General features: G+C 43.1%; 1 protein-coding gene across 2 annotated transcripts; it reads right to left on the bottom strand.

Annotated features, from left to right (window-relative positions):
• Positions 1-1022: 1022 nt before the first annotated feature.
• ZNF35 (zinc finger protein 35) lies at positions 1023-14100 on the bottom strand. 2 transcript variants are annotated; one of them, XM_061396203.1, is made up of 4 exons: positions 13982-14100; positions 11456-11771; positions 10318-10462; positions 1023-7093 (listed from the first exon to the last, which is right to left on the bottom strand). In XM_061396203.1, exons 2-4 carry the CDS (start codon positions 11645-11647, stop codon positions 5841-5843), a joined length of 1590 nt encoding a protein of 529 aa, XP_061252187.1. In that variant the 5' UTR covers positions 11648-11771; positions 13982-14100; the 3' UTR covers positions 1023-5840. The 2 variants fall into 2 exon arrangements, with proteins under 2 accessions (XP_061252187.1, XP_061252186.1); XM_061396202.1 differs by having other exon boundaries at positions 11456-11768.
• Positions 14101-16300: the final 2200 nt, after the last annotated feature.

Here is a 16300-nt window from a genome sequence, read left to right as displayed (position 1 = left end):
AATGGTATCTAAGACAAGGAAATGAAAGTAATATAGTAAGTAGTTGAGGATCAATCCAGAAGTTACATTTGATTGACAGGAATTGCAAAAACAGTGAAAATAGGAAAAAAAAAATATATGGAAAGGGAAAACTGTCACAAATAACATGAGAAAATTTCCTAGAAGTACTTGAGTTGCTAGATTGAAAAATTTAATCTGAGTCCATTAGGGAATGGAGTATATCAAGGATAAACAGGAGACTTTAAGAGCTTGAAAGGGGTAGAGAAAGAGATCACAAAAATGTGAGTTCTATTGATTGTCAAAGAAATAAGAATCAGACTGCAATCAGGCATCTAATTAACAATGTCGGATGCTATACGTCAGTGAAGCAATGCCTACAAGCTCTGGGGGTAAATTTTCAACCTAGAATTTCACAGCCAGTCAAACTACCAAGCAAGTGTGAGGGCAGGAAAAGTTGTTTTACATACGTAGGCACCCAACATACTCTTTTGCCTTCCACATACTCTTTTTGGTAAGTGACTTGATGGTCTGCAGTGAAATGAGAGTGTAAATAGAAGGTAGATGTGGAATTTAGGATGCTATGTACCAGTGTAACAACTGGATAGTAGGCATAGAGAATACCAAGGACCGGGCCTTCCCTGGTGGTCCAGTGGTTAAGACTCTGCATTTCCACTGCATTTCCATGGAGGATGGGTTTGATCCCTGGTCAGGGAGCTAAGATCCCATGGGCTACGTAGTGTGGCCAAAAAATTTTTTTTAATTAAAAACAAACAAACATCATGGACAGACTAAAACAGGAGGCTGGAGGTCTCTGGAAGGGATATATACAGGAGAAAGGGGGACTCAAAGAACATCTAATTGGATGGAGAATTTGGAAATAACGGAGGATGTGTTAAAAGCAACCAGCACAAGGGGAAAAGAAAGACAACTAGAAACTTCAATAAAAACAAAATGCTGCTCCAAAAAGAAAACAGAATCATAATAAATTACTTACATCTGCAGAAACATGTATACAGTCATAATAACATTCATGCTGTTTATTTCAACTTTCAGAACAAATCAATAAACAAAGCATAAATGACTATGGTTACAGAACAGAATTTAAGAATTGTCAGACTTGACACTTTCAGAGGCAGAGAGGTGGACAAGGGGAGGAGACAGAGCATCCCACATTCTACCAAATTCTACATCCCACATTTTACCAAATGGAGAATTAGAGATACTGTTTATAGTTAATACAATAAAACTAAGTTTGTGATTATAATAAATATTTTTCCTGATTATAAAATTTTTGTTCCTTATAAAAAATACAAAAATTATTTAAAAAAATTTTAATCACCTATAATTCCATTATCCCTAGGACCTGGGTTTGAGCCCAAGCTCTGAAATTTATCATTTGTATGGCTCCAAAAAAGTCACTTAAACATTTGTAACTTTTTTTTAATATTTCCTTCATGTCTTTTATCTATATACTTTTAAAGAGTATACAGTGTATGTAACAACATTTTATGAGAACTGCACAATATACACACAATTTTGAATCCAGATGCTTTTCACTTTAAAGCCCAAAGTAAAACTCTGGATACAAGTATCATGTCCTTCTAGACTTGTAAATGTACTTCTTGGCCATGGGGAGGTCAGAGGTTTTCCAGAGATGGGCCTGAGCCAAATATTAAAAGAAACCAAATATTAGGCAAAGCAGAAGAGGGCTGTGGGGCGTGGTGATGAGAGGTCACAGGCACCACGAGAACAAGTTGCCTCCAGGCCGCAGTAAAGGTGCCTGAGAAACGAAACCCATAGGCTGGAAAGAGATGATAAAGAACTTGGTAAATAAACATGTTAAGGGATCCAGCTTTCCAGTGAGAGACATGAGAAGGGGGAAATGCAGGCCTTGCTTGGTTTGGTACCCCAGGACCTAGCACCATGTCTGCCACAAAGAGAGTGCATAACAACTATTTTTGTCATCAATGCCTGATACACTGGAAGCCAGAAATGGCTCCTGGGTTTCTGGTCTGGGTGTTGGATGATGCCACCATTTGCTGACGGGGGGAGGTGGGGAATCCAGGAGGAGCAAGATTGAAAAGGTTATGTGTCTGGGCAACATCCCTAGAGATTCCGTAGTCTGATGTTAATTTTGAAAAATGTCACTGGGAATTCTCTGGCAGTCTAGTGGTTAGGATTCAGCACTTTCACTGCAGGGGCTGGAGTTCAATCCCTGGTCAGGGAACTAAGACCCCACTAAGTCACACACAGCCAAAAAATAAAGTTACCATTCTGTAGCAGGTGTGGGTGATTACATAGTACATCCCCAGGTGTGACTTGAGACCCCAAAGGATTCTCGGATTGGCCTCTGGGAGTTTATATGCCTCCACAAATGAACACAAAACTGAGTGTGCAATCTGAGTTTCTCCTAAAGAGGATCCACAACCTCCAGCAGATTCTCAAATGGACCGTGACCCCAGAAAGGTTAGGCACAAGGTGGGAAAGTGACAGAAGTGGGAGGACAGCCACCTAGAGAGGGGACCCACAGCATGGTGGAAGGGCTAGCTTCCTGAGCCTGGAGGATTCACAGCCAATTGTGTTTGAGAGGGGGCTGTGTGTGCTTCTGTGCATGTATGCTGCTGAGGAATCTCTCCCCCAGGCCCCCAAAGCACCCGTACATGATTCACTTTTGCATCCCTTTGCTCCATGTAACATACATCTGTTGGTCTCACTTAAGGGTAAAAACAGATTTCTGCATTCTACCCTTAATGCTCGTTGTTAGGCCTAGCTCTCTGAGAGCTGAAAGACTGATAGTTCTCAGCAACTTAAGAAAATGGGGCTTCAGAGTTCACATCTACTTCTGGCAAGACCAGCCTAGGAAGAAGGGAGATGAAGGGACTTCCCTGGCAGTTCAGTGGTTAAGACTGTGAGCTTCCACTGCAGGGAAGATTCGATTTTTGGTGGGAGATCTAAGTTTGCATGAAAAAAAAAAAGAAGGGCGACGACCCCAAGGAAAAGGACAACCTAAGCCACGTTTCATAACAAAGGGTAGTCACTCCTCTCCTACCAGAAACCCTACTGGAAAAAGTAGACGGTAATTTATTTTGAGGGTTGGAATTGAATTGGGAGGAAAAGTTGTTATGAGGTGGGGAAGGATCTGGTCTGTTTAGCAACCAACTCTGCTAAGTCACTTCAGTCGTGTCCGACTCTGTGCGACCCCATAGACGGCAGCCCACCAGGCTCCCCGTCCCTGGGATTCTCCAGGCAAGAACACTGGAGTGGGTTGCCATTTCCTTCTCCAATGCATGAAAGTGAAAAGTGAAAGTGAAGTCACTCAGTCGTGTTCGACCCTCAGCAACCCCATGGACTGCAGCCTTCCAGGCTCCTCTGTCCATAGGATTTTCCAGGCAAGAGTACTGGAGTGGGGTGCAACCTACTAAGCTCACGTAATTTGTGTAGGATCAGGAGTCCTGAACCTGGGTGTGATTTGTGGAAACCCAGATTTGGAGATGAAATACAAACAAAAATGTAAAAAGTCACTCTGTAGAATGGGGAACAGAAAAGCATGTTATATAGAACTTGTTTCACTCATACAAATAAATTGTTTGGTATATTCACTTGAAACACAAATACAGTGAGTCAGGTCACAGAGTCTCAGCAACCAAGGGTCGTTAGAGGCACAGAAGCCAATGTAGTCAGTGTCCTTTTCTGCTGAAGCAGAACACTGCCTTATACTAGAGTTCCCCTCCACCTCTGATCACACACATCTGTGACCTGCAGGTTTTACTTGTCTGCAGTGGTTCACTCCCTTCCAAAGTTTTAAAAAATATTGAGGCCTAAAACAGAGATGGCTGGATGGCATCACTGACTTGATGGAAGAGAAGTCATACATACTTTGATGAAAGACTGATTAAAGGGGAAAACAAGTTAAGAAGTTAATAAGCTTTTTGTGTATGCCTTTTGTATGGCAAAGTACTCTATAAACTACAAAACGCTGTGTAACTAATATTTAGTCCTGTAGAAATCAGACAATAAATGCATGGACTTACGCACAAGAGCTGCCCCCAAGTGCTCTCACCAGGTATAACATTTACAATAAATGCTTGTATGCTGAAAGTAGGATGGAGATAGACCCAGGAATCAAGAGAAGAGACTCAAACCCTATCTTAAATTTGCTGGTCACTCTAAGGCACACCCCCAAATCTGTCAGCTCTGCTTCTTCACCTAAAAATGAGACTATCTACCCCTTTCTCAGACTCTGCCACAGATTCAGGTGGGGTTACATGTGCAAGACAGAATGAACATGGCAGAACAAAGGGAACCTGGATTTAGGACCTGGGTCTGAACACAGACTTGTTACTTAGTCTTGGTTAAATGACCTCTCTCAGGTAAGGGGGACAAACAGCTCTTTCAGTGTAACAGGGATTAAGGTAACGATCTCTGTGAAAACATGATGTAAGTGCCAGGTATTATGACTCTACACAAGAAGGTACACAAGGAATCAGGTTCTGTATAAACACAAGGCAATATTATTATATGACTCTACCTATTGCATAGTTGTAGAAATTGTTTTTCCAGGAATAAAGGCTCAAATGGTAACAAAGGTATCTTACCTCAGCCAGTTTCTTCCTCCTCCTAAAAGTTTTCATATGCCAATACCTCTGAATTTCTAAAAAAACACAAATTAAGATCTTAGGAATTCCACTCTGCCCCCTCCCTCTCTGTTCATTTTCCTCTTGGGTCCTCTCAGAATTACAAGGGCTCCATTATTTCTTCTAATGACCAGATCATTCAGAAAGTGACAATGACGCCCAAACTGAGCCCTCTGGCTGGCCTGGGCGGAATGAGAACAGACAAAGTGGGCATGCCTCCAGCTTTATTCTGTGACTTCTCTTATCTGGGAAGGGGTCTGTTAGCAGCGTCTCACTCAAATGGAATGCAATGGTAACCAGGGTTGTTATTAGAAGACTTGTTGATCTTCTCAAAGGAACACAGCCCAGCAGTCTCGGTGGCTCTGCTGTGCAGTCTCCATCCATCCTCAAGTGACTGCCATGCAGGCTGGGAAATGATCAGAAGAGACTCATCAGCAGTCTCCAGAGCTTTACCATTCCAACTGTCATGAGGTGCAGACCATGAGGGAAACAACCGGTTCCTACTTCCATCCATTTAAGGAGTGGCAGACAGTTTTTTGTTTAATTAAAAAAAAAATTACCCAGGGAATGGAAAACTTATCATGTTCATAGGTGAGAGTTGTTGTTGAATTGCTACCCCAAGTGGTTTCCTTCATGAGTCACTGCTTAAACCCAAAATACTACAACACAAGGTTCAAAGCTCCCGAATTCCATCAGTCAGACACACCAGTAACCTGCATGTTGCCCAGGAAAATTACCAGAGTTTTCAAAAACAAAATTAAGTGAAAAATCCTTTTCCCCAGAAGGATCTTTATCACGGAGCTCTGTATGACCCGTTTCTAAGAAGGCCACATCCCACTTCAAACAATATGATCACTTGGAGTACTGTTAAACATAAAATCCTTGCCTTGAGGCCTTCGTTTTCATTTTCTTTAAACTAGCCTCTGAAATGTCTGCCTTGTGTTTTGTGCTGCACTCCTGAAAACTGTTGCTTTTTTTCTTTTTTTTGGCTGCAGAGCATATGGAACTTCCCCGACCAGGGATCAAACCCGTGCTCCCTGCACTGGAAGCTGAGTCTTACCCACTGGACCACCAGGCAAGTCCAAAACCGTAACTTTGTAGGACAGAGCAGGCTTCATTTTTGCCAAGGAGGAAACAGCCAAGAGGTTTCTATCCGACTTGGGGAGCGGGAGGTTTGGATCGGCACCTGGAGGTCTCCCTTGCCCTCTATGTGCTCTCCACGAGGTGGGTTCTGTGGTGGCGCATGAGGTGCGAGTTGGAGATGAAGGCTGCACCGCACTTGGCACACTCATAGGGCTTCTCCCCCGTGTGGGTTCTCTGGTGCACTGTGAGGCTCGACCTCTGCCGGAAGGACTTGCCACACTCATTGCATGTGTATGGCTTCTCCCCGTTATGGATCCTCTGATGAATAAGCAGGTACGAGCTGCACGTGAAGGCCTTCCCACATTCGTTGCACACGTACGGAAGGTCCCCGCTATGAATTCTCTGGTGCACGATAAGGCAAGAGAGCTGACTGAAGGCCTTCCCACACTCGCTGCAGTCATAAGGTTTCTCTGCAGTGTGAATTCTCTGGTGCACGATGAGGTGTGAAAAACAACTGAAGGCTTTTCCACACTCTTTGCACTCATATGGCTTCTCCCCAGTATGGCTTCGCTGATGCACAATAAGATTGGCGCTCTGGGTGAAGGCTTTGCCACAGTCATTACAGGCGAACGGCTTCTCCCCGGTATGGATTCTCTGGTGAACAATGAGGTTGGAGCTCCGGGTAAACGTTTTCCCACACTCGTTACATTCATAGCATTTTTCTGTGATGTGGACTTTCTGGTGCCGGGCAAGCTGTGAGCTATAACTGAAGGCTTTCTCACATTCGTTGCACTTAAAGGTTTTCTCTAAGGAGTGGATTTTTTGATGTACAGTCAGGTTTGAACTCTGGGTGAAGGCTTTCCCACACTTTGAACAAACATAGGGTTTCTGTCCAGTATGGATTCGCTGATGCACAACAAGGTTTGCACTCTGAATGAAGGCCTTCCCACACTGGTGACATTCAAAGGGTTTCTCCCCAGTGTGGATTCGCTGATGCACCACGAGATTTGCGCTCTGGCTAAAGCCTTTCCCACACACGCCGCATGTAAAAGGTTTCTGCCCAGGCTGGCTTTTCTGATTTTTAACAGAGCCAGAACTGAGGGTGTATCGCTCCTCAGCTTTGGGACACTTCTGGTCTTCCTCTTCTTTGAGGTTTTCAGGGAGGTGACAGTCCTTCACTGTCACCTGTCCAAAATCTTTCTGCTCCCTCTTTATTCTTTGCCTCTTTAACATGTTCCTATTTTCACAGGCTTCTCCTAACTTGGGTCCTTGCGGGTCAACTTTCTGGATTCTTCCTGAAACGATGAAGGATTTTTCTGTTTCATCACATATTTCAGTTTTTGGAACCAATAACTGTCGATTTTTGGTTTCAGCACCTGAAACAAACAAAAACAGAAAATGTAAGTTTCAGATTTTTATGATCTAGAAAAAGAATAGGATGGTCAATTCATAAAGATGGGGAAGTATATTGAATTCAGCTGTAAGCTGCAGGTCATGAGCAACTGCACAGGGGCACCGAGCATCCAGACACCCTACTGGCACAGACCAGGGCAACTCTCCAACCAAGAAGGGAGTGGGTGGCATGGGGATGTTTAAGGCACAGAGCAATACTGGGCAAGGGGACAGTCCAGGTTGGTCGCTGGCTAAGACCATGGTAATGCAACTCCAGCACAGTCACTCAGGAAGGGCAGTGTCAGAGAAAGAGAATGGCTGAGCCCTGGATACAACAAAGCCCCGACTTCGACAACAACAGAAAACCCTGAAAAGCTAATCTTTTTTTGGTTATATCTATTTCTACTGTTGTGATTTTTTTTTTTTAAACTCTACTCCATTTTTCTCCCTGTAGTTTAAAACTGCTCTTATATCTTCTTTTCTTCCGTCTTATCTTACTTTCTCCTTGTTACCTCTTTCCCCTACTACCTCTTCACTCTTCCTTTCCTAGTTTTTTGGCCACATCACATGGCTTTTGGGATCTTAGTTCCTTGACCAGTGATCGAACCTGGGCCTTCAGCAGTGGAAGTGGGGAGTTCTAACCACTGGACCACCAGGGAATCCCCCCCTCCTTTTTTTTCTTTTTCTTTTTTTTTTTAATATTTTTATTTATTTTTGGCTGTGCTGGGTCTTCGCTCCTGTTTGGGCTTTTCTCTAGTTGTGGCGAGCGGGGGCTACTCTCCAGTTGTGATGCTCAGGTTTCTCATTGCCATGGCTTGTCTTATTTCGGAGCATGGGCTCTAGGGTGCACAGACTCAGTAGCTGCAGCTCCCGGGATCTAGAGCACAGGCTCAATAGTTATCTTTCTGGATCAGAGATCGAACCTGTGTCTCCTGCATTGGCAGGCGGATTCTTTACCAGTGAGCCACCATGGAAGCCCCATCTTCTGAATTTTTCCAGATGTACAAAGGAAATAAAAACAAGTTACACTAAAAAGTTTAAAAACTTGTTTTAAATATATACACTTTAAGTACTTCCCTGGCAGTCCAGGGGTTAACACTCTGTACTTCCAATGCAGGGTGCAAGGGTTTGATCCCTAGTCAGGGAACTAAGATCCCACATGCTGCGTGGTATGGCTAAAAAATTTAAAAAAAAAAAAATTTTTTTATTTTAATGTATAAACCTTAATAAATTCAATTTTAATGAGTACACACCAAACTGTAAATAAAACTCTCAGACATTCACATCAAAATTTCCAAAGTACTTTCATGTATACTATACAATTTTATTATCAAGATGAAAGTATTTCCCTTCACTTGTATGGGAGCTAAAAAAGTGCAAGGCTGTTTTCACTCACTGCTATATGTCCAGCACCTGTTACACAGCTGGGCACACAGGAAGCAGTACCTCAACAAATCTTATATTTACTGAATGAACAGACCCCAGTTCATAGAACAGAAAATGGAGGTTCAGAAAAAGAATGGACTTGCTCAAGGTCAAAGAGTTCTCAGAGATATGGCAGCAACTACACTGGGGTTCCCCTCTCAATGGCTAGAAGTCAGTGTTCTCGCCATTACCTGTAACAACAGAAATTGCTGGCAGAAAGGTGAGTCCTGGCTGGGAAAAGCAGGGAAAGAAAATAGTTGTCTGGTCTTGCCTGGTGGTCCAGTGGTTAAGACTCAGTCTTCCAATGCAAGGGACAGAAGTTCAATCCCTGGTTGGGAAACTAAGATCCCACATGCCACAGGGCAATTAAGACTGCACACTACAACTAGAGAGCCTGAATGCTACAAGTAGAGAAGCCCTTGAGGCAACCACTGAGCCCATACTCTGCAACAAGAAAAGCCCTTGCACCACAATGAGAAGCTGGTGCACCACAACTAGTGAAAGCCTACAGCCCACTTGCTACAACAAAGACCCGCACAGCCAAAAAAAAGAAAAACAGAAAACAGTGGCCATTCCTAGTGGATGGGTGCAGCTGTTGGAGTTCAGACCATGAATGTATGATAAAGCAGGGAAACAGAAAAGAAGTGATATAAGGGGAATGTGCCAGAAGGACTGGAACAGAAAGCAAAGATAGGAAACAGAAGTTACTGAGAGTTTGGGGAATTAAAGAAGACACAGGAATATGAAAGGTGGCCGTCCTAACCTTCCCCAAAACACTGGTTTAAGAAAGGGACTTGGTTTGCAAATGCTTGAGCAACTGGCTAGGGAGGAGAGAGGGTTCAGAATATTCAGCCACAGCCCTGGCCAGGCAGACTCATAGCATGTCAGTGCCAGAGGGGCCTTGGCAGGCATGCAGAGACTGCTTCCACAACACAGGACTTATGGTGACCACACACTTGACCCAGTTACATGTCCCTACTTCACAAGCTTCCACCACTGCTAGCCAGGCATATCCTGAGTCCCAGCCTGGAGAACCAGGTGGTAAGTCAGCCATCATGACTGACTTTGGACATCATCATGGCTGACACAAGTGTTCAAAATCCTCTAGAAAGTCCACAAAGACCTATGAAAATGGAACACCTCAAAAAATCACCACAAAAGGTGACCCTTCTTATCTTAGTTAGCTTCTCTTGCAGGCTCACCAAGCTACAACAAACACGAAGCATAGGGAGAGGACATGTGTCTACATGTGTGCATAGATATGAAACTTGCTGAACAATAAATGTAATCGAAAGTTAAATTTGGAGAACTTCCCTGGTGGCTCAGTGGTAAAGAATCTGCCTGCCAAGTAGGTGATACGTTTGATCCCCTGATCCGGGAAGATCCCATTTGCCGAGGACCAACTAAACCTGTGCGTCACAACTATACAACTCTCAAAGCCTATGCTCCCTAGAGTCTGTGATCTGCAACAGAGAAGCCACTGCCTTTGCAGCAAGAAGGCCCAGCAGAGCCAAAAATAAATATGTAAAATTATTTTTTAAAAAACTAAATTTGGAGTTTACCTGTGTTTGCCTGGTGTGGTGTCTTGAAACTGTGTGCAAAACAAGCCATTTCCTATGACAAATGCATAGGCATCTTTCAGTATTCCTCTGCCCAGCTCTCCCTGACACCTTCAACACCTCAGTACTCTCTGTTGCTCAGGCTAGGAGACCACACCAGCAGCCTCTGAAAAGATTTTGAGAAACCTCAACAGTCAGATTCTGAATCAGAGAATTGACCTCACCTAGACAGGCCATGTTCCCATGAGTGTCCAGTAGCTCGCTCTTGGCCAGAGTCCCTGGTAATGAAGAGCTGCCTGGGGTTGAAGCAGCAGGTGCCTCTTGTGTTGGTTTCAGGACTACAGCCATGTCCCAGAACATGTTCTGACCCTAGAAACAAGCAGGCACAGGTGGGTTTCTGAGGAGACTGTCGGTGGAAGGTGGTATGATCATAACTTTGAAGACAAGAACATAAGCACCTATTCTTCAAGGCCATAAAAAAAAAAAAAAAAGAAAGAAAGAAAAACACCAAATATTTATAAAAAGGGAAAAGGAAGCCAGAGAGTCTTCCCTAATCCCCAAGGTGAGTTAGGCAGAGAAGCAAGCCTGCTACCTTTTCCCCTATCACTTTGATTTCATCTCACTGCCCAAACCTAACTTGTCAGTGAGTGCATGACAAGACATGGGGAGATTCTTCAGAGTAGATCTTCCTAAAGCCTAAAGATCAAAGAAGCAAGGTTCTGGTCATATTATTACAGAGAGTCTTTGGGGTACCTCTGCCCTCATACGGCTAGTCATGGTGAGGTGTAGGTTTGAAAACATACAGCCTCACGACTCAAATTGTGGTCTGTGGACAAGCAGAATCACCATCACTGGGAGTGTGTGAAAACTGCAGAGTCTCTGACCAATACCCCAGATCTCCTGAATCAGAATCTTCATTTTGACAAGACCTCATATCCCCTGACCCCAACCCCTGGTGATTCTTACGCATATTAGTTTGAGAAGTACAAGTAAGAGTTATCAAATCATGCCTGGACTCACTGGAAGAGCTTTTTTTTTTTGTATACAGAGATCTGGGGCCCACCTCCCCAGAGATTCTGATTTAACTTACATGAGATATGACATAGGTATCATGATTTCATAAAAAAACTCCCCAGCTAATTGCAAACTGTAGCACAGTTTGAGAAGCACTGGTTTATAGAAAGTACTGAATGTCAACATCAATAGAATAGTATGTTTCAATTAAATTGCAAAAGACTAAAGGCCAGAGCCCTCACCAGGAAATAAGACTCTAGGTGTGGAAGCGGAAGGACAGGGTCCCTCCTGAAATCATGTGCAATCTTTAGGACCATCCTCCCTCTCTCCTCCCCGACCACTGCTTACCTTTTCCTCCTGTTCTGACACAGGGAGGCATGTCTGAGGAGCTTCCCCAGGGGCCCAGACTTTGATGTTTTCAGAGTGCACTTGTTGGCTGGATGCCTGGCCCACAAAGCCTTCCTCCTCTTCTTCCTCTTTTTTCACTGTCACTAGGCCCCAGTGAGCCAGGGCCACAGCCTCTCTCAATTCTGTGGTCATCGTCTCTGCTCAGCAGAATTCCTATGGCTGGGGGTTGCCCAGCAGAAGTCAAGCCCCATCTAATCTTTAAGTTTCAAAAGCTTCTTCCTGAGTTTCCTCCCAGGGACATGATGAGTAGTATCTACTGGGAAATCAGAAAACACTGTTAGTAGAGCAGAGGTTTGCCTTGATGCCACTAAGACCACAGGTTACCAGTGTCCAGGCAGCAGCCACTACAGCACAGGGTTTGCTCTATTCCTCAACAGGATGGAAGGAGTTGGACTGTAAATAGGCAATTTATCTCCATAATGATCACATTACAAACACTTTTATGTAATGTTTATTGATTTCCCCTGATTATACAGTTAATATAATTTAATTGTAAAAACTTAAAAAATACAGAAAATGATTAAAAAAAATTACCCCTTGCTCATCTCCAGAGAGATAATCACTGTATACTGAAGAATTTAAAATACTTATTTTGAGGGAAAACCTCCAACCATACTGACAATTATGACTTGAACTTTTTAATTTAGGGGATGCATATTTTCACAATTATCACCATGGGCTTTTTTTTTTTAAGAAGGGTCACTACAATGCAAAGATTTTGTTTTGTTTGTTTTAAGCACCAAGAACAATAGTATGAACAAAAGACTCTCAAGAAAAAGACACCAACTGTGCTTCCTAGGTAGCACTAGTGGTAAAGAACCCGCCTGGCAATGCAGGAGACATAAAAAATGCAGGTTCAATCCCTGGGTCAGGAAGATCCCCTGGAGAAGGGCACAACAATCCATTCCAGTATTCTTGCCTGGAGAATCCCATGGACAGAGGAGCCTGGTGGGCTACAGTCCATGGGGTCGTAAAGAGTTGGACATGACTTACTGCTAAGCAACTTAGCACTAGACACCAACATGTTAGGAGAGGTTATCTCTGGGTGATGTAATCACAGGTGGTTTTAAGGTCCTCTTCCTTTGATTTCTATATTTTTCTATTTCTTTCAACTGTGAGACAAAACAGCACTCTTAAGATGGTAGATGTTTTAATGTTAAGTACATACAATGCCACCTCCTTCTGGCATGGTACTCTAAATATTATAATATACATAATTTAAAAACAATATAAATACTATATATTATATAATACCTATAATATTATAGGACTTCCCTCATAGCTCAGTCGGTAAAGAATCTGCCTGCACTGCAGGAGACCTGGGTTCGATTCCTGGGTTGGGAAGATCTGCTGGAGAAGGAAATGGCAATCCATTCCAGTATTCTTGCCTGGAAAATCCCATGGACAGAGGAGCCTGGTGGGCTGCAGTCCATGGGGTCGCCAAGAGTTGCACACGACTTAGTGACTAAACCACCACCACCATAATATTATAATTTACTAAACCAGCCCCTATTTATTAATCACTGCTTTAGTAAAAGAACCTTGTTTTCAGTTTATTTTCTTAACATAATTCTTAAGATTCTTTTCATGCAAATAGTTTTTTCTGCTGCTGAATTATTCCTTTAGAATAGAGGGATTACTAACCAAAGGATTTTATAGGTGACATATATTGTCAAACTGCTTTCTAAAAGGACTGAAACAAATCATATCACCATGAACTAACAGTTCCCCAGTATCACAGCCAAGCCAACAGATTTTTTTGTTCTTAATCTGTGAGTATTAATCTACCATTATAACTGATTATGGAGAAACTGAAATTTTCCTATTTCCCTTTAGGTGTCTTATTAGGAGAAAAGTGCTAAATTTCATTAAGTTCTCTTTTGCTACTACTGAAGTGATCATATACTTTATTCTGCATTAACTTATTGGCAACTTATTCCATATCCTGCATCTCTTGAGTAGTGCAATATTTCAGTCCTGCAACAAATCTTAATTCTGGAGAATTCTTCTTTCCATGACTAGTTGAATTTTATCAGGGAGGAAGGTCCTTAATACTCGTTTCACCCGTGTATACACAAGATCGCCTACTTTGGGCATTGATATCAGACTGCTGATATTCTAACTGGCCTCCAGCCCTAGACAGCACAGTCTCCTATCATGGGCTTTCTTTCAACGTCCTTTCCCTATTTCCAATCGTGGCAACCCATCTCCTCCACCTCCAGACGCCACACAGCCCAGATCCTGGGATAAGCCGGGCCCCTGGGGCGGTTCGTGTCCAACCTACCCCGGGGCTAGGCCCCCGGTAGGTAGGCAACAGCGGATTTCCGAAGTGCCGGGGCGCGGAGCCGCCCCGGGACAGACAGACAGTGCTGGGATCCCTGAAGGGAGGACGAGGGGGACATACCCCTGGAATGGACCCTCCCGCGCCCCCGACGTTCGCGCCCAGGCCACACCACCCCCGCTCACCGTGCGCGGAGCAGAAGCACGGCCGGAGCTCGCGAGCTCTGGAGCAGAAGGCGGGTGGCCTGGACCCCGGCGCCTACCGGCACGAGAACAATGACCGGACAGGAAGTGCCTGGGGATGGGCTTCCGGCTCCCCAAGTCGCCAGACCAGCCTCTCTAGGAATCTCGGAGGTACTGTCTTCTCGTTGGGTGTCCAATTTCGCAACGGATCAGGGATGGAAGAACAAGCTTAGAGGAAGAGTGCAGGTGGACTAGGGACCCTGAACCTCAGCGCAAGGGGCATTCCTACGCCTGGCAAGAGCAATGAAGTGAGGAGAGCAGCTGGGAGCCTGAAGCTACAGAGTATCCATCTGTAGAAGGCCCTGATCATTTTGACCCTAATGTTTTATTTTGGAAATATCAAACGTACAGAGAATGGTACAGTGAATGCCTGTACTCAACAAATAACACTTCACTCTCTTTGCGTTGGACTTTCCTGGTGGCTTAGTAGTAAAGAATCTGCCTGCCACTGCAGGGGACAGGATCAGATCCTGAGTCCAAAATATCCCCTGGAGAAGGAAATAGCAATCCGCTCTAGTATTCTTGCCTGGAGAATTCCACGGACAAAGGATCCAGGTAGGCTTCTAGAGCCCATGAAGTCACAAGAGTCAGACATTACTGAGTAACTAAACAACGTTTGCCTTCTCTCTCTATGCATACTGAAAAACATATTTTTGAAGTTGTAAACATCAAAATACTCATTCCAAATAGTTCTACATGTATCCTTTAATAATAATAAGAATCTCGACACTAACAATACTATCATTACAGGTAGGGAAATTAACAAATATTCCCTAATATCATCTATTATCAGTCATTTTCAAATTTTCAACTGTCCTAAAATATAGACTTCATTAATTGTTTTTCCAAGCCAGTTTCACACACTATATTTGGTATGGCTGTTTAGATTTGCTTTCTAGTATGAATTTACAGATTCACAGGAGTTGCAAAGATAATAATAACCTTCAACTAGTTTCCACCAATGGGTACATCTTACATAATTATAATTTAAGATAAAAATCAGGAAACTGACATTGGTACAATGTGTGTGTGTACTTGTCATTTTATCACGTGTAGATTTGTGGAACCACCATCACAATTCAGATACACAATGTTTCCAACACCAAGACCTCTCTAAGGGCAACCCCTCCCTCTTCTGTTGCTCTGTCCCTCCATCCCCAACCTCTGGCAACCACTAATCTGGTTTTTTTCATCCCTATACTTTTTTTGTTATTTTAGAGTATTATATAAATGTGACCATACAGTATACGACCTTTTGAGACTGGATTTTTTCACTCAGCATAATTCTCTTGGAATGCACTTGAGTCAACGCAGATATCAATAGGTCATTCAATTTTACTGCACAGTAGTAAGTATTCCATGGTATAGATATATGGCAGTTTCTTTTAACCACCTGTTGAAGGATATTTGATGAGTTATTACAAATTACTATTACTAGCAAAACTGCTTTTAACAATCACATACAGGCGTGTGTGTGTGTGTGTGTGTGTGTGTGTGTGTGTAACAGTTTTCATTTTTTTGAGATGAATGCTCAGAGTGCAAATACTGGGTCATATGGTAAATGCATGTTTGGTTTTATAAAAAACTGCCAAATTATTCCCCATGGTGGCTGTACTATTTCTCATTCCTGGCAATGTAATAGATTCAGTTCCTTTGCATCCTTGCCAGCATTTAGCATTAAAATATTTAAAAGCTCTTCTGATAGCTGTACAGATTTGTATCTTGCAATTCCCTAGTGGCTAATGATGTTGAGTATCTTTTCACTTGCCAATTTATACTTTGGTAAAATACCTGTTCATGTCCTTTGCCCATATTCTAATTGGATCTATTTATTATTGCTGAGTTTTAAGAATTATCTAGCCTAGATACAAATTCTGTGTTGGATATATGATTTGCAGACATTTTCTCCCAGTGTGTAATGCCTTTTCATCCTCGCTCTTTAGTATCTTTTAAACCCCCCTCCCCTCCACTAGTTGTATCTTTCATTATGGAAAATTTCATACATATACAAAAGTAGTACAATAAACTCTCAATACTCACCCAGCATCAACAATTATTATCACTCCCTTCTCTTTTTCATCATCTTTGAAGAATCCAGTGCAGTGGTGTGTTTTTTTTTTTTTGGCTGCACCACCCAGCTTGTAGGATCTTAGTTCCCCAACTGAACTAAGGACTCAATGTTCGCCCTCCGCAATGAGAGCAGAGGACTCACCACTGGGCGGCCAGGGGATTCCAACAATGCAGTTTTCCTAGACAATATGC

Source organism: Bos javanicus, chromosome 22 (assembly GCF_032452875.1).
Source record: "Bos javanicus breed banteng chromosome 22, ARS-OSU_banteng_1.0, whole genome shotgun sequence".
NCBI lineage: Eukaryota > Metazoa > Chordata > Mammalia > Artiodactyla > Bovidae > Bos > Bos javanicus.
Note: the sequence above shows the minus strand (reverse complement) of the source record. Positions and strands in the feature narration are given on the sequence as shown.